This window comes from Salvelinus namaycush, chromosome 6 (assembly GCF_016432855.1).
Source record: "Salvelinus namaycush isolate Seneca chromosome 6, SaNama_1.0, whole genome shotgun sequence".
Lineage (NCBI taxonomy): Eukaryota > Metazoa > Chordata > Actinopteri > Salmoniformes > Salmonidae > Salvelinus > Salvelinus namaycush.
This window is the reverse complement of record NC_052312.1, coordinates 39,894,854-39,913,417: the sequence shown is the minus strand read 5'-3', so window position 1 is coordinate 39,913,417 and position 18,564 is coordinate 39,894,854. Positions and strand designations below refer to the sequence as shown.

The 18,564-nt window shown below is 41.9% G+C and overlaps 1 protein-coding gene across 1 annotated transcript; it reads right to left on the bottom strand.

Annotated features, from left to right (window-relative positions):
* Nucleotides 1-1,196: 1,196 nt before the first annotated feature.
* LOC120049994 (zinc finger protein 239-like) lies at nt 1,197-12,850 on the bottom strand. The gene is made up of 8 exons (XM_038996563.1): nt 12,612-12,850; nt 12,174-12,370; nt 11,938-12,042; nt 11,736-11,831; nt 11,071-11,181; nt 10,773-10,893; nt 3,818-4,075; nt 1,197-2,856 (listed from the first exon to the last, which is right to left on the bottom strand). The coding sequence occupies exons 1-8, from the start codon at nt 12,643-12,645 to the stop codon at nt 1,886-1,888; spliced, it is 1,893 nt and encodes a 630-aa protein (XP_038852491.1). The 5' UTR covers nt 12,646-12,850; the 3' UTR covers nt 1,197-1,885.
* Nucleotides 12,851-18,564: the final 5,714 nt, after the last annotated feature.

The following is an 18,564-nucleotide window of genomic DNA, read 5'->3' as shown; positions in this document are numbered from 1 at the left end:
TTGTGACATCAATATTTAAAAAATGAATCAATACCATAATGAGATGTGTATGTAAAACATTTACATTTGGAATTTTAGTCACTTAAGCATATGCTCTTATCTAGAGCGATTTACAATTAGTACACAAGACGCACATTCTACATGTTAGTGAGCTAGCTAGCTTGTTTACACCTGGCAAAAAAGTTCCACGCGACTCGCACTGCTGCGTCACAATACGTGGCACTCTGCTACTGGATCCGCTACTCACGCAGGTCTAGGATTCGTTTCAGCCAGGGTTCATTTGAATTTCACATACAACTTATAGTGTGGATAAGGTTACCAAACACTCCAGGATCCGGACACTTTTTAAAAATGTCCTCCTAAAATGACATACTCAAATCTAACTGCCTGCAGCTCAGGACCTGAAGCAAGGATATGCATTTTATTGATACCATTTGAAAGGAAACACTTTGAAGTTTGTGGAAATGTGAAATTAATGTAGGAGAATATAACACATTAGATCTGGTAAAAGACAATTCAAACAAAAAAACATGCATTTTCTATTTTTCATCATCTTTGAAATGCAAGAGAAAGGCCATACATTGAGATAGGATTCTAGGTGTAATTTAGATGTTGTCCACCAGATGACAGCAGTGTGTGCAAAGTTTGACTGATCCAGTGAAGAATCACAACACAATATTTTGTATCAAGTCTGCCAGGAGTTTGCCCAAATGTGCCGAATTGGTCAATGTATACATTTTCAAATACATAACTTTAGAGAACATGCAAATACATAACTTTAGAGAACATGCAAAAAAGCTATGGTAATAATTGTTTTTAGTTTACACACTGCCAGGAATGTCATAAATGATGGATCATTAGCTTCCCTACAGAAAATACACTAACCTTCACATCTAGATGGCCAGGCGGGGTGGGTGTGGAGCCAGAGACAGCAGCGGGGTCAAACTGTAAAACCCAGTTCCTACATTTGAATATAAAAATCTATTTTATCAAACAAAACTATGCTACATTTTATCTCTGGGACCCTCAGGATGACAAATCAGAGCAAGATTACTGAATGTAAGTACATTATTTACCTTCATAGGTGAATGTATCAAACCAGTTGCCGTGATAAGTGTTTTGTTGTTGTGCACTATCCTCAAACAATTGCATGGTATTTTCTTTGCTGTAATAGCTACTGTAAATTGGACACTGCTGTTAGATTAACAAGAATTTCATCTTTCTGCCCATATAAGACAAGTCTATGTCCCGGAAAGTTGGCTGTTGTTTACAACATAATTCTAATCACATTATCGCATTTTGAGCAACAACTGTCTTGGTTGAGGGACACCAATCCCGTAGAGTTAAAGCACCCTTATTAAGATGGCTAGGTGAGACAACCACCACATATCACAGTAAAATACCGTATTCAAACATTCCATTTCAACTAAACAATGGATATATAATGTTTTGCATAAAAACAATAGTTTTAATATACACCTAAAATCAACGAATAAAAAAATATGAGAACATTAGTATTTGGCACACACATGAAGGTACCCACATGCAATAATTTCAGGTGAAAAAACACCAATGTGAAAAATTGGTGGACATAGCATTTTGAAAATAAACTCATGGAGACTTTGTATATGCATATCTTACAAGTGTTAAGGAATCTGGTTGGTCAAACAGTGTAAATTGGGTAAATGTCATCATCATCATCCCACTTCTAAAATCATTATTTGCAGTGCAAATATCATGTGTAGATGTGACAAACCTTGATTTGAAGTTTATTGAAAAACATGTTTTGATATGATAATCTGATATACAAAAGAGGAATTTCTTGTCTCAATAATTGCAATCAATATTTCGATTGGAATTACCTATTACATAGTTTCTTTCGAACTCAAAGCATTTTTACAAGACTTTCTGTGTTTCTTTCTGTTGGACTGCTTTTGGAGAATCTTAACCGGTGAATTCTTCTCATATGATTTACCATATTACACCTCTGAGTAAATGTTTTCCCACACTCTGAGCACCGGTGAGGTTTCTCCCCAGTGTGAGTATATATGTGCGTTCTAAGAGAGTCTGAGGTAGTGAAAGATTTGGGGCATTGGGTGCAGGTGTAAGGACGCTCGCCTGTGTGAGATCGCAGATGAACCATAAGATGGCAAGATGCTTTGAAACCCTTTCCACAATGTTTACAGGTGTGGGAGTTTTCTCCTGTGTGCGTTCGTGTATGCAGTCGCACTTCTCCTGAGCTAAGAAATGCCTTACCACATATGCTACATAAATAATTCTTCTCCCCAGCATGCATTCGCGTGTGTCTCACCAGTGTACTTGGATGGGCAAACCTCTTCTCACAGATAGTACACACGTGACGGCGCTCCCCAGAGTGACTGCGTACGTGCACTTTGAGATCATAAGCACTCCTGTACCTCCGGTCACAGTGTTCACATGCGAATGGTCTTTCTTCTGTGTGAAGTAGCTGGTGCTTTTTCAGTGCCCCAGGAGTAGCATATCGTTTGGGACACTGGTCACAATGATGTGGCATCGTGTGAACTCCCATATGTAGCGTCAGCAGTGATGGTTTTTTAAAACCCTTCCCACACTCACATATATGAGTTCTGTTTTGAAGTGCAGGGAATCCCTCTTTTTTCTTGTCAACCTGTTTGATCACATTCTTTTTGTTCCCTTTTTTGACCACCTCTTCTTTCTTGTCAACCTGCTTTCTGTCCTTTTCTACTTGGTCGGTCTTGATGTCCTTGCAGAGGTTGGCCATTTCACTGTGAGAGAATGGAGGCAGAGTGCAGGTAAGAACCTGGGATGGCTCGTCCGCATTCACCATTATGTTGAGAGAATGATCCAAATTCAATTCTGTAAGGAGAAAATACAGGAAAACAGATTACATAACCACTATATATATATATATATATATAAATGGTTGGTATATATATATGTATATATATATATGTATGTAAATGGTTGGTCTCATGTTCCCATGAGCTGAAATAAAAGATCCCAGAAATTTTCCATATACACAAAAAGCTTATTTCTCTCAAATGTTGTGCACAAATTTGTTTACATCCCTTTTAGTGAGCATCTATCCTTTGCCAAGATCATCCATCCACCTGAAAGGTGTGGCATACCAAGAAGCTGCTTAAACATTATGATCATTACACAGGTGCACCTTGTGCCATGGAAAATAAAATGCCACTCTAAAAAATGTGCAGTTTTGTCACACAACATAATGCCAAAGATGTCTCATGTTTTGAGGGAGCGTGCAATTGGCATGTTGACTGCAGCAATGTCCACCAGAGCTATTGCCAGAGAATTGAATACTAATTTCTCTACCATAAGCCGCCTCTCGAACATCGTTTTAGAGAATTTGACAGTATGTCCAACTGGCCTCACAATTGCCGACCACGTGTAATCACGCCAACCCAGAACCTCCACATCCGGCTTCTTCACCTGTGGGATCGTCTGAGACCAGCCACCCAGACAGCTGATGAAACTGAAGAGTATTTCTGTCTGTAATGAATCCTGTTTGTGGGGGAAAACTAATTCTGATTGGCTGGGCCTGGCTCCCAAGTGGGTGGGCCTATGTCCTCCCAGGCCCACCCATGTCTGCGCCCCTGCCCAGTCATGTGAAATCCATAGATTAGGGCCTGATGAATTTATTTCAATTGAATGATTTCCTTATATGAACTGTAACTCAGTAAAATCGTTGAAATTATTGCGTGTTGCGTTAACATTTTTCTTCAGAATATAAATTACAATTTAGATGCTATATTAGTCAAACAATGGATGAGTGTTTGACCTTTTATATTTTCCTTACCATCACAGGGTACTGGAGTAACCAACACTGAGGTCTCTGCAGGTGACAGACCCTCCTGTTCCTCTGATGTTGACAGTCCTAGATCCTCCAAACATCTATCAGTGCCTTCATCCAGGATTTCATTGTGGTCTTCATCGTCATCTGAGTATGGCCTCACATTGTCAGAGTTGTCTGGTTCGTAGTTAATAACAACTCTGATTATTGGAGGGAGGGACAGTGTGGACAGGATGGTATCTGTAGTGTAATTAGAGACATGACCTGGGTAGGAGAGAACATCAGTTAAACTCACCTACTGTATATTGCCAAGTTAAAAAGACAAGTGGTATCCTATATGACTCTGTACTTCATATCCATCATCTGGATGAAGACATAGGGCTCGATTAAATCCGATCCGCTTTAGCCAACATCCACATAGTGCTTCCTTTTGGCAGTGTTGGAGGTGGAACTGCGTTAAAGCTGTCAAATCCACAAGTGGCTACCGGCATTACATCTAAAACGGACATTGCCATTGGGTTCAAGGAGTCGCATTAACAAAAATCCCATGCAACCTTGTTTACAAGTGTTACGGATACAAGTGTTCTGTGTGTATCCTGTGTGTATTTCTTTTCTCTCCTTCTCCCCTACTCACAGGTGACAATAATCATTCCCCAATCAGTCATCAATCAGTCGCTAATCGGAAGACACCTGCTCCTTTTCCCTTACCCAATCACAGTCCCTTTCCCTTGGTTTAAAACCCGTCAGTTGTTTTCTCCCCAGCTCATTCTCTTTGTAACATGCCTTCTGTCTGTAGATCGCTTGTGTGTTTTGCAGCTACATGTCACTTTGTCCCCACCTGTGAGTATTGTTTTGGTTATGGTGTTTGAGTGTTTGTTTGATGGTGGGAAAAGGGGGTAACCAGACAAATCGCCCTTGGGCTACACTACCCGTAGTTAAACATTGTTAAAAACACTAGTTAGAACTGGGCGGACCACCCCCTGTATTTTTGGTTAGTTAGTTAGCTGTTTGTGAAGTAGGCTAGTCTAGCTTAGGGGTGTTTTTGAATTATTATTCTTTCATTCCTTGGGTCCCGCTCAGCCCCTTTTCCTGCTCCCCCCCCCATTTACCGTGTGTTTATAAATAAACATTTAGTGTTTGACGGTAATTAAGTTGTCTGTGTTATTTGTTCTCACTGTTACGTTTTCACTACTATAATTTGCATGAGTTGTGTTACGGGTCCCATTACCATCCCCCCTAGACTGTCGGGCCAAAGGGATTCGTAACATAAGTGGGGGCTCATCCGGGATCTGTCATTACTGACACCCATACCGCTTGTGCAGATTGTTTTAGTGGTCTAGTTCAGTGTTGAACGTTATAGCTAAAGTAGAATTGGTGTTTGCTATTTGTTGGCTCTGTGTAGTATTTAAAAATGGCTACATTTGATTTGAAGTCCTTTTTGGATAACCCTTCGTGGGAGGTTTTTGATAGGTGTCGTAGAGTTGATTTAATGACCTTGGCTGACCATTATTCAGTATTGATTCCACAGAATGTAGTTAAAGCGGAGGTTAAACAATTAGTGTTGAATGTTTTGTTGGAAGAACAGGTGCTTGTATTACCGCTGCCTGAGCCTACTACCCCTGTAGGGGATGGTGCTGCTCCTCTAAGCCCAGTGGTGTCTGTGGGCGAGGCTAAAGCTCCAGCCACATTGCCCCGTTTTGATCCACTCTCCCCACAGTCAACCGGTGATACCAGGAGGGATGGCCGGTCAATACAGTTCCAACTGGAGGCGGAAGAGAGAGCCCAAATTAGGCGAGAGACTCTCCAGTTGGAGATGTGTAAAATTGAGGCAGAACAGCGGCAGATGGAGTTAAAAATGGAGATGTGTAAAATTGAGGCAGAAAAAGAACGAGAACGGCGGCAGATGGAGTTAAAAATGCGCCAGATGGAACTGGAGGCAGAGACAGCGAGGCTAGCCTTCGTTCCTGCAGTGACTGTTAGTGAGCCGTCCTCACCAACTAGAGATCCCAACACTTTTGACATTAGTAGGCAGATTGCCTTAGTACCTTTGTTCAGAGAGTCAGAGGTTGACTCCTATTTTTGTGTATTTGAACGTGTAGCCTTGAAATGGCCTAAAGAGGTATGGTGCCTATTACTTCAGTGTAAATTAACTGGTAAAGCCCAAGAGGTTTTGTCAGCGCTACCTCTTGAAGACAGTTTAAATTATGAAGTGGTCAAAGCTACTGTTCTTCGCGCCTATGAGCTTGTGCCTGAGGCATACCGACAGAGATTTAGGTCTCATAAGAAGTCTTCTAGTAAGACTTATGTGGAATTTGCTAGAGAGAAGGGAAATCTGTTTGATAAATGGCATGCTGCTAGCAAGGTAACTGATTTTAACTCTCTCCGGGAGTTAATTTTGTTGGAAGAGTTTAAAAATTGCTTACCTGAACGCATTGTAGTGTACCTAAACGAACAGAAAGTATCCTCCCTGTCAGAAGCGTCTGTGTTGGCAGACGAGTTTGTGTTGACGCACAAGAGTGTGTTTTCGGCTCATACTGAGAGTAGAGTTACAGAATTGCCTACTTATGGCCCTAGTCGGCCAGCAGTATATCAAGCACGCCAGAAAAATGAGCGTCCCTGTTTCTATTGTCATAAGGTGGGACATATGATTAATGATTGCTTCCGGCTAAAACGTAAACAAGGGATGCCTCTTCGTGCCAAGCCACCAACAGGTGTTGGTCTAATTCGTACGGTTGTGAGGTCTGAAACGAAACAGGTGCCTAAGGGTAAATGTATTTTGAAAGACCCAGTTCCCGACCGTAGTTATGAACCGTTCATTTGAGGGGTTTGTGTCCCTAGCGAATGACGAAGCGTCTCAGCATCCGGTTAAAATCCTTAGAGATACTGGTGCGGCGCAGTCGTTTATATTGTCTGATGTGTTGCCCTTATCCGACGATACATACTGTGGTTCCAGTGTGTTAGTTCAGGGTATAGAAATGGGTTTTGTCCCAGTGCCATTGCACTTTGTGAAAGTACACTGAGTTAATCAGTGGAATATTCAGAGTGGGGGTACGTCCTATGTTGCCAGTAAAAGGTGTGACCTTTATAATGGGTAATGATATTGCCGGAGGAAAGGTAGTACCCGTATTGGAAGTATTGGATAAAAGTGACCACTCTCTCTCCAATGAGCTGGCACAGAGTTATCCACGTGTTCCCTGCTTGTGCTGTCACTCGTGCTCAGGCACGACAAGAGAGTGACGTGATAGATTTGTCGAACACTGTTCTGTTCAAAGAGGATGATCAAGAGGCTGGGTTGTGCGCTACCTCTGAGGAGCTGATCACCTCTGACAAACAGCCCAGGAAAGAAGCGAAGAATGTTGAACTTATTGCTGATGCAATACAGTTACCAGTCACTCGTGAGCAGCTGGTTGCTAACCAAAAGGTTGACACCAAGCTTGCTAAATGTTTTTCTAGTGTTGTCTCATTGGAAGAGGTAAAGAAGAAAAACGTGGCTTACTTCATTGATGGTAATCTCCTCATGCGTAAATGGACATCCCATGATGACGCGGGCGGAGATTGGAATGCTGTTTACCAAATAGTGATTCCTACAGCCTTTCGACAAAATGTGTTATCCCTTGCTCATGATCACCAGTGGTCTGGTCATTTAGGAATCACAAAAACTTATGATCGGATTCTTCGCCATTTCTTTTGGCCAGGTTTAAAACAAGATGTGGCTCAGTACTGTCGTACATGCCACACATGTCAGATAACAGGAAAACCAAATCAGGTTATTCCTCCCGCTCCTCTTTGTCCAATACCTGTCATAGGTGAACCATTCGAACATGTGGTGGTTGATTGTGTTGGACCGTTACCGAAGACAAAATCGGGTAACCAGTTTCTGTTGACAATTATGTGTATGGCAACAAGATACCCCGAGGCCATTCCTCTGCGAAGGATTACAGCCCCGGTAGTGAGTAAAGCCTTAATTAAATTATTCACAACATTCGGATTACCTAAGGTGGTACAAAGTGATCAAGGTACCAATTTCCTGTCCAAGCTTTTCAAGCAGGTGTTAAAATCCTTGTCAATTACGCACCGTGTGTCAAGCGCCTATCACCCAGAGTCTCAGGGTGCGCTTGAACGTTGGCATCAGACATTGAAGTCTATGCTACGTAAATATTGTTTGGAATCTGAGAAAGATTGGGATGAGGGAGTTCCTCTAGTTTTGTTTGCTGCTCGTGAAACTGTACAGGAGTCCCTAGGTTTCAGCCCGGCTGAACTAGTGTTTGGTCACACAGTGAGAGGACCAATGAAAGTTCTTAAAGAACAGTTTTTATCCCAAGAGTTGTGTACAGGAGATGAAAATGTGTTGGACTACGTTAGTCGCTTTCGGGAGCGCCTACACCAAGCCTGTGCTCTTGCAAAGGAAGCTCTGTCTTCCTCCCAAAGGAGCATGAAAAGACACTATGATAAAGAGGCTGTTTCTCATCCACTACAGCCAGGTGACCAAGTACTGGTGTTATTGCCTGTTCCAGGATCTTCACTGTCAGCTCGTTTCTCTGGTCCTTATTTCATTGAGAAGAAATTAAGTGAAACTGATTATGTGCTTCAAACGCCTGATAGAAAACGCCAATCTCGTGTGTGCCACATTAACATGTTAAAAGCATACCACACCCGACCCATCACCCAAGTGGATAGTTCAAAAACAGAGGAAGGTGCGGCTGTCTCCGCTGCTTCTACTGCTATGATAGTGGACTGTCATATTGATAATGTTGAGGGAGATGGATTAGAGTTGCGCAATACTCAGCAGCAGTGCGTTAGATTGCCCAACTCAGAAATGCTGTTGTCTATCAAGTCAGGTCTGGTTCATTTAACGGACGGACAGGCCGACGATGTTGTGAGGCTACTACACAGTTTTCCATGTCTCTTTAATGACGTTCCTACTCGCACAAACGTGTTGGAACATGACATTAATGTTGGAAATGCTACACCTATCAAGCAACACCCCTATCGTATCAACGCTTCCAAAAGGAAGATAATGAGGGATGAAGTGACATATTTGTTGGAGAATGACCTGGCTACGCCAAGTTCAAGCCCTTGGAGTTCTCCTTGCATTCTGGTTCCTAAACCTGATGGTACGTCCAGGTTATGTACGGATTATCGAAAGGTTAATTCTGTCACAATGCCAGATTCGTTCCCGTTACCCAGACTGGACGACTGTATCGACACTATTGGAGCTGCTAAGTATGTTACTAAGTTGGACCTCTTAAAAGGTTACTGGCAGGTTCCGTTAACTTCACGTGCTTCGGAGATTTCTGCCTTTGTAACCCCAGACAACTTCCTACAGTACTCAGTGATGGCTTTCGGGATGCGAAATGCACCAGCCACTTTCCAACGACTGGTTAACTCCGTATTAGCTGGAGTACCCAACTGTAGTGCTTATCTTGATGATCTGGTGATTTATTCGTCTGAGTGGTCAGATCATGTTGACTCTCTCAGGGTAGTATGTGAATGGTTGGCAGCTGCTTCGCTAACCCTGAACTTGGCAAAGTGCGAGTTTGGAAAAGCTACTGTTACTTATCTTGGCAAAGAGGTCGGCCATGGACAGGTGCGCCCTGTTGATGCCAAGGTCTTGGCTATAACTGCATTTCCCGCACCTACCACCAGACGACAGCTACGCCGCTTTTTAGGGATGGTTGGCTACTACCGTAGTTTCTGTCAAAATTTCTCTGCGGTAGTTGCTCCATTGACCGATTTGCTCAGTCCGGCTAAATCATTTGTGTGGTCTCCGAATTGTAAAAGAGCTTTTGAATCTGCGAAAGCCCTCTTGTGTAATACCCCTGTACTTGCTGCTCCGGATTTTGAAAAACCGTTTCAACTTGAAGCAGATGCTTTGTCACGTGTGTAAAAATAATGATGTTTGTATGTTTTGTAAATGTGTTCGCAATCCCTAGGGTTGCGCTTTTAAGGGTGGGAGTGTTACGGATACAAGTGTTCTGTGTGTATCCTGTGTGTATTTCTTTTCTCTCCTTCTCCCCTACTCACAGGTGACAATAATCATTCCCCAATCAGTCATCAATCAGTCGCTAATCGGAAGACACCTGCTCCTTTTCCCTTACCCAATCACAGTCCCTTTCCCTTGGTTTAAAACCCCTGTCAGTTGTTTTCTCCCCAGCTCAATCTCTTTGTAACATGCCTTCTGTCTGTAGATCGCTTGTGTGTTTTGCAGCTACATGTCACTTTGTCCCCACCTGTGAGTATTGTTTTGGTTATGGTGTTTGAGTGTTTGTTTGATGGTGGGAAAAGGGGGTAACCAGACAAATCGCCCTTGGGCTACACTACCCGTAGTTAAACATTGTTAAAAACACTAGTTAGAACTGGGCGGACCACCCCCTGTATTTTTGGTTAGTTAGTTAGCTGTTTGTGAAGTAGGCTAGTCTAGCTTAGGGGTGTTTTTGAATTATTATTCTTTCATTCCTTGGGTCCCGCTCAGCCCCTTTTCCTGCTCCCCCCCCCATTTACCGTGTGTTTATAAATAAACATTTAGTGTTTGACGGTAATTAAGTTGTCTGTGTTATTTGTTCTCACTGTTACGTTTTCACTACTATAATTTGCATGAGTTGTGTTACGGGTCCCATTACCATCCCCCCTAGACTGTCGGGCCAAAGGGATTCGTAACAACAAGTTTGAACATTGGAATGTGAGATGTAATCTATACCTCGATTAGGATGACAGAAATCCCCATTATTTAGTTGAATGATTTTTCAATTTGAGCATAATTATTTCTATATAGGCTGCGTACTTTCTCGCTCAGAACTTCTAACGCTTGGCAGGTGTGGCTTCATGACCATGATCGGAAGAGCAGCTTCTCACCGATTTGACGGCTCCAACACAGTTCCACCTCCAACACCACCAAAATGTCCGCTATGCGGGTGTCTGCCATCGCCGGTTAGCGGTTGATCTGATTGAATCTAGGCCTTACTATTGTTCAGGTTTCCATGATGCTGATGGTGCTGCAACACTGTCTTCAGTTGTTCAGGGTCAAAGACACTCTGCCCACATTCTTCCAGGACAGAGGGGGCAGCACCGAGCCATGCTGTTGTCTAAGAGGAGCAGGGCAGGGGGAAAACAGTACATTAAAAAGTTCAAAAGTGTTGTACCAGCCACTTGAGGTTTTAGACAAGTTTTGAAATGACCAAAAACACTATTCAATTCATCTGTAGAGCCACATGACGTGATGTTCCGTCAATCTTTTAGAACTGAGAGGTTTTCCTCAGTACCTGCGTGAGGTCTGGTACAGGCAGTAGCTCCTCCAGTCTGGAGAGGAACTCCCACACCAGTGTCTGCAGCGCTGTGTCATACCGAGGGCCATAGTGGACTGGGAACACCTCCTGTGAAATAGACAATTTAGCATGAAATGGATCTAGTGCCAAATGTTTCCATTTAAGATGCACTTCAGCTATTTTGGAACTTTTCCTGTTGAGAAACAATATCCCAAGTACAGTAATTTACACACACTTAAGGTGAAAAACAAAACCAAAAAAAACTTTTGAGCAAAATAGTGTTTTTTTAGACAACTACAACCTTCATGGAGGCCATTCAAGCAGTTGAGTTGGTCTGATGTGATGTCATCAACCTCCTCCCTTGCTTGTGGGAACAATGGAGGAGCAAAAACATCATAAAAGGCCCTGACCGCACCTCCCCCACTTGTACTATGTCATACCTGGACCACCTGTTGAGATGTGCCTTTTGTTAAGTAAATTAGGTGATAAATTATGTGAAAAGGAGACTGGCGTGCCACTTTTACAAGATCTTTAGGGTATTCTGAATGCAGAAGAAGGATACTTATAATCTTTAATCTAAGTAGATGTTGTTTAACTAGTCTATTTCAGAAATATATTCAAGCAAAAGGATCATAAAGAAGTCTAGAGAGAAAGTTCCTCACCTGGAAGAAATGCTCCCTATCAGAAGGGTCTTCCAGCAGGGTTTGGACTAGCTCCACAAAGTTAGAATCTGCAGCCTCCAATTCATCACCATGACTCTGTCATTAGGTGCAAACAAAACATCAGACAAATGTACAGGAGTGAATCCCTCAGAAATAATGTTCTCCTGTGTCTCATTCATATAGTGTTGCCTATTTAACTAACCTCTTTGTGTAAAGACTTTTCTGTCAACGTGTGGATTATGTCCAGGTGGGCCTGGATGGTCAGCAGGTCAGCTGTGTCCTTACTGCGACACAACTCTAAAACCAGCTGGAACAGAGGTGGATATGTGAAAAGCAGGACTAGGGACAGACATGCAATAATTGCCGTCAGTAGTGCCATCGTTCGTTCCATCATAAAACTCTTCCCATCCCAACCCTCAACATTTCTACCTCTCTCACCTTTGCTCTCAGTCCCAGAATGAGTTGGGTCCTCTGCCTGGAACTCAGCAGCTCTGGAACCATCTCTGTCACCAAAGTAACAAATTCCTCCAGCTTCCCATACTGCATCACATTACGCTGTTGAGTCACTTGCCACATGAAAGCAGACATCAGGCGTAGAGGTGGAACCAGGAGACGCAAGGAGAACAGAGGGAGATCTGCCGCCGAATTGAAGAGAACAATTAACAATTAAACATAAACAAATAATAAATGCAAAATCGACCCTATCCCATAACTCAGCTAGTTAGTCATATTACAAGCTATGTGTAGGTAGACTATAGGACACATGAATGATCCATGTAAAAAACAAAAGAAAAATGTCATGAGTCATGACATATCATTTTCTACATTTAACTACTGCTATGTGATAAGCAATGCACAACAAAGCAGCAAACTAACCTTGTTCTGATGCTGGATCCATAATGTTATCCATAGCTAGTTTGCAAAGCAAAAAGCCCTCGAAACAAGCTCGCTAAAGAGTTTGATGTTAACGTTAGATAGTGCGACCAAGCCTAGAATATAGGTTATATTAAAGCGATTGCAACGTAAATAAAAAGGTTGACATATGTACTCAAGCTAACAATACCCTAGTTAGCTAAGATAAATAAAACCGTTTTGTACAGAGGTTGCTATATCCAGCGTCTCGACAGCAACACTAAAAAAGTACTTCCAGGTCATGGCTTTCGACATTTTTTCTAAATAAAAGTCCCCCACGTTACGTAATAGTAGAAATGCGTCAATAACCAGTGATTAATGATATATGAAAAATAGTTGTCTGAACATGAACAATGATTTTTTTTTTAAATCATAATTAAGGGACATTTTGATTAAAAGTGGGTTTTAAAACATTGCGGATCACTGTATAAGGAATACATATTGGCTTATATAACAAAAACTATTCAGTAAAAGTATTGTAGGTATTGTAGGGAATACTCCCTACAATACCCTACGGAGTATTCCCTACAATACTTTTACTGAATAGTTTTTGTTATATAAGCCAATATGTATTCCTTATACAGTGATCCGCAATGTTTAAAAACAGTGTATTTCATGAGACTCTGAATAATACGGAGTGTTGCTGGCTTTTTACTGTGGTCAAACAGCTTAAGGTGGGTTGCCTGGACAATATATATTGTACAAATATAGCACTGTACAGGAAAAACTATTTATTGTGTGTCCATACAACCAGGGTCCAGACAACTCACTTGAGTCCCTAGAATACAAAACAGGTGAGTTTGAACAAAAAGCTGGGTCATAGGAAGCTTTATGTTGACATTTGAACAGTGATACACATAAAAGCTCCATGGACAGCTATCCTTTTAGAATGTTATGTTGTCACTGTCAGCCTAGCTCCAAACATGTGGCAAATATGTGTCTCAAAAGCATATGAATATAATTAAAGATTTTAGTCAGTGCAAGACCACACACTGGTTAAGAAAAAACGTTACTACTGGTGTCAAATAAACTGGGGTGGAAAAATACTTAGTTGGGATTCTACTAACCAAATATGTTCCGTTTTTGAGGGGTTCTGTGTCAAACAGCCTGCTGGTTATTTCTCTGTCTTTCTTGTCATGCCTACATTTAATGCTGCATGCTATATTAATTGCTACATGCTATATTAACCTCAACAATTTGTTTTTTCTTACCCTGGTGTGAAGTAAAATAATTCCATACATGACTTTCATGCACTCTTGCTTTGCGCTAATGGATTTGCCAAATACCAATTATTAGCAAGTGATTAGTTATTAAGAAGCCGACAGCAACAACGATGGAGTGTCATACCTGTATGACTGACACATTTATACATTGTATTGCTAGTGACAACAAGGTGAAATTAAACAAAATGGTACAAACAGAGTATGTAAATGAGGCTCAGGTTCAAAACTTCTGGCCTCTGGAGAGTTTAAATGAGGGAATATCAACTGCTCAGCAAAGACCCTCAGACATACTTTTGAGGATACAGAGGATGGTTCTAACTTTCCTCCTGATGTAGCCAAGAGTTCATATGAGGAAGTGTCAGTGGTGCAGCTCAATCAAATCTCAGACACCCAAGATATTGGGAATGAATACTACCACTTACAGACAGCAAGTTATGGTAGTGGTTTATTGGATGAGGAAATCGTAAGCTCTATGACAACTAGCATGTAACTGCAGAGGTTGATGTGGAAATATGCGAGGATACACTGAAATGTGTTTTGTCAGACGCTTTTATGGCCTACCACAACTGATGTTGTATTGCAGCCACCAATTGAACGGGGGTGAAATAAATTCCATTACGGATAAAGGAAAAAAAGCTCTGACGAAGGCCGTGAGGCCGAAATGTAAGCTTCTTAAAGATCAGTGATGCTATCGAGAGCAGTGTGCGGTTTCCTTTTTCCCTCATCTTGTCCAACTGTTGCCATGCACCTGCAAAAAAGATTGCTCAGATGTGCGAGTGCCTTTTGAATGTTGAATTACGGATAAAGGAAAAAAGTACTTTGTTCACAATAAAGAGAAAGATGCAAACCTCAAATATGAATCTCTTTGTATCTAGTCATTTCAATATATAATTTAGTTTAATTGAGGGTTTATAATATTGCACAAACAAATCACAACAAGAAATGACACATTACAGACATAAGAAATGTAAGAGACAAAAAATGGTTTCCTAACTGTTGGATAGCTCCACTTCAGTAATTCAAAAATAATTATAACGAATTAAATATTAATGTTTATTTCTCAAATGTCAACAAAAGTACCATTACTCTCATCCTGCCATCTTACCAAGAAAGTTAGAGCGCTCATCATTGTGCTATAGGCTTGTCCAGACTGCTTACCTTGTCAGACCGAGGTCAAAGTCATCTGCAGTTTTCTGGGGACACAATAGGGGAGCTGTCTCTCAACCATCAACATTAATTAATAGGGATGATAATGTCTGACCTGCGGCGACATCTGCCTATTATTCCCTCAAGCCGAGAGAAAACAGGGTCCCTCATATTTCAGCAGCTGATTAATGTTCTCAATGACATTTAGATATGCTGTCTCTTGGCAAATGGAGAATGATCATACAGCAGTCTGTTACACAAATTAATAATGAACAGTGGGCACACACGTGAGTGGGTATGCAACTTCCGAGCTAATTCTTTTAATAGTATGTGGTAACTTGCCACAATGGAAATATTCAATAACCTAGCTGCATACAAGCAATGTATTATTATGTAAATGAATGAGGCAACAAGCCCTGCATACTCAAGCCCAGGTATGTGCTGTAATCAACACTGATAGATAGCACATAGTAATGTCCCAGCCAATGTCTGCTGTTTGGGAGCATCCCTGTAGTGGATAGGGAAATAATTGAATGGAACAGGGACTTTAGTTTTGGTAGGATAGGCCTACAGTATACTGTAGCGTGAACATTTTCTCAGAGCGTATAGGAGCTGGCCCAGCAACAGTGAGACCGATGCTGTTCTGGTTGTTGATTGGTTTTTGCTGTGGTCCTCCAGCTGCTGGAACACAGTTTGGCAGGAGTTGTGTGGTGTCACATGCTGCCAAGTGAGCTGGCCAGATGGAGACAGCTGGACTGGCAGCCCACCATCCCTATAGCCTCTTCTTTTGGAGTGGGGAGGGACCCTGTGAGTCTCAGAGAGGAGGATGTGATGGGTGTGTGTGTATGTGTTCGCGCTTGCGTGCGTGTGTGTGTGAGAGACACAGAGAGACAAAGAGAGACACAGAGAGAGAGAGAGATAATGAGAGAGAGCAAGAGAGAGAGAGAGTGGGAGAGAGAGGAGAGAGAGAGAGAATGAGAGATTTTATGTGTGTGGAGGGTCTACCAAACAGAACCATGTTCATAGCCCAAATCCAAACCCAAGCCTGTGTAAGTCACCCTGATTTTTCCTCTCTGCAACTTGTGTCTTCTTATTTTCCTTTAACCTACTAAATCAATGGCTCCATCTTTCCATTTTGACCTGCCTAATACAGTTTTCGACTGAGAGCTATGACAGACCTATGGAACCATGTCCAGGTGGTCATTGGGTTTAGCAGAAGGGAAGCTGGTTGCTGCTGGCCTGGTCTCTGATTGGCAGTTTAGGCCCAGTGCAGCTGCTACCACCACCATCTGCTGTCAGGATATATTGATCATCTAATGAAAAAATTGGGTTTAGAATGAATCTCAGTGAAATCAACCCCCTTCCTTTCAAAGGGCAGTGACTTTAATCAAGTCCCTACAGGGAAGCCGAAACTCATCAACTGAGCCCCCTCCTACCCTCCCCCCTCCCCCACAATTGCAGGAGATAGATGGAAAACTACGGGTCACTGATCCCCCGGTAAAGTCTCTGCTAGATTTGGCCACAGCTCCAGCATTTTTAGGGTACCACAGCGGACCTCTTAACTCTCTATCTTAACTATGTCTTTATGTAAATGTAGTACTGTAAGTAAAAACAACTTCATGGAAATATAAGGCTGGGATTCAATCAAACCTGCACTATGGGGTGGAACAGAGGATCAAAAGCTGGCAGTGTTTTAAATGATATGTTTACATGAACATGAATATGGTTGGTATTGTCCTCTTCTGACTGCTGCTTTACAAGCTTCCCCACTGCAGTTGATATATTGAAAGTTATTTTCTTGGGTATTGATATTTTTGGGCTTTATTCAAAACATGCCTCAGAACTCACTACAGTGAAATACATTTCAGACTCTATGAAAAGGGTGTGTGTCAACACCAAGAAGGACAGCCTCTGGCAAGACATCTGGACATTTGAATATCAAAGTATTCCTCTGCTCATTGAAGTGCCCATAACCCATACAGTATCTCTGCATATTCTAATCAACAATTAGAAGGTTTGGTGTGACAACAACGTCAAGGCCTTAGTCAATAACAACTGGTATCCAGCAACTGGTTGAGTCTGGTTATTAAAGCGCATGTATTTTTATACTCCACAGACATGTTTGAGCCAGGAGGCCTTTTCTCACAATAAAACATTTTTATCTCCATAATTCAAACTATTATTGACTTGGAAACCTCATAAACAAAGCCTGCAGTTTAAATGTTTATCTTGGTGCATCTATTAATCATCTGGCTGCCATGTTTTGACCCCCAACCACTTCCTCCATACCATAGGTCACCTGTATGGATTCAACTATTGCGTTATAAAATGTTTCTTTATTTGTTCTGAGAGTGAACACTGCTTGCTGATGAATTACACAGAGAGACAGAAAGAAAGGGGAAGAGGGACAGACAGAAAGAAAGAAAGACAGATAGAGGGAGAGAGATGGAGATGGAGTTAGAGAGGTCCTAATTGACAGCTTGTCACTGCATCTTTTTTATCTTGGCGGTTTGCAGTTTGCAAAGTTAAATCATGTTTCCTGGATTGCAATTTGCAGAGGACAGGAGGCAGGTAGGATAATAGTGTCTGATTCCCTGGAGTCAAGGGATCTCTTAAATAAAATGTTATCGATCCTGCCCAGTTCTTTTGAACGGGACACACCGGTAACTATGGTTACGGGGCTACCCTCTCGCCGAAGAAATTGTTTCCTCAGGAGAGCTGAATGGCCGTCGGCGTGACAATTGGATGTGAAACAGCTTTCTAATAGAAAATGCGGTCCCAGGTGTCCATCTCACTGGACTACAGATAACCCGGCACAGTCCTCTTCCTCAAGCCTGCTGAGTAGATCTCCTCAAGTGAACTCCTCAGTTTGCTCAGGGACTGTCTGTGGCCTTGGCAACTTCCAAAGCCATTGTAAATCTGGATGGATAGGATAAACGATCAGAGATGGAAAAAGTCTAAAACAATGGGAATAAAATATAAACTATCCTTGTAGCACACTGTTCACACTGGAACAAGTTTTCCTTTTAAGTGTTTGAAGTTTTACAATTATGTCCACAGTTGGGGGGTGGGGGAGGAGCTGCCGGTCATCTTTCTTTAGAGTGAGTGTTTTATTAAAGGATCTTTAATAATAGGCAAATTAATCAACTGGAGATGTGGACGTCAAGCCAATCCCCTGTCAAGTTATAATGAGCTTTCTGTGAGTGGGTGGGTGGGTGTGTGTATGAGGGAGAGAGAGCTTGCGAGAAAGTGTTTGCGTGTGTTTCAGATATATATATATATATATTTACATTGACAGAGAACTGTGCCTGTGAACACATTCCATTCGAATGGGATTATTTAGTTCTTCTGTGTCTAGGTGGAATGTGCTTTTTGTGTGAAGGAGAAACTGAGTTTGCAAGTGTGTTTGTATGTGTGTGTGTGTGTGTGTGTATGTACGCGCGTGCATGTATATGTGTGTGAGCTGCATGTGTAATTGCTTGTGAGAGAGATAGGGAATTTATATATGATGGCAGTCTTCCTTTCCATCTAATGAGTATACTGCTTCT

Bases quoted from the DNA above. Each gene is read 5' to 3' on its own strand.
- LOC120049994 (XM_038996563.1), bottom strand. From the start codon at position 12,645: ATGGATAACATTATGGATCCAGCATCAGAACAAG. The intron at 12,043-12,173 runs GTGAGAGAGGTA...CCTCTGTTCCAG, and splicing joins TTCTGGGACTGAGAGCAAAG to CTGGTTTTAGAGTTGTGTCG. The intron at 2,857-3,817 runs GTAAGGAAAATA...TTCTCCTTACAG, and splicing joins TACTCCAGTACCCTGTGATG to AATTGAATTTGGATCATTCT.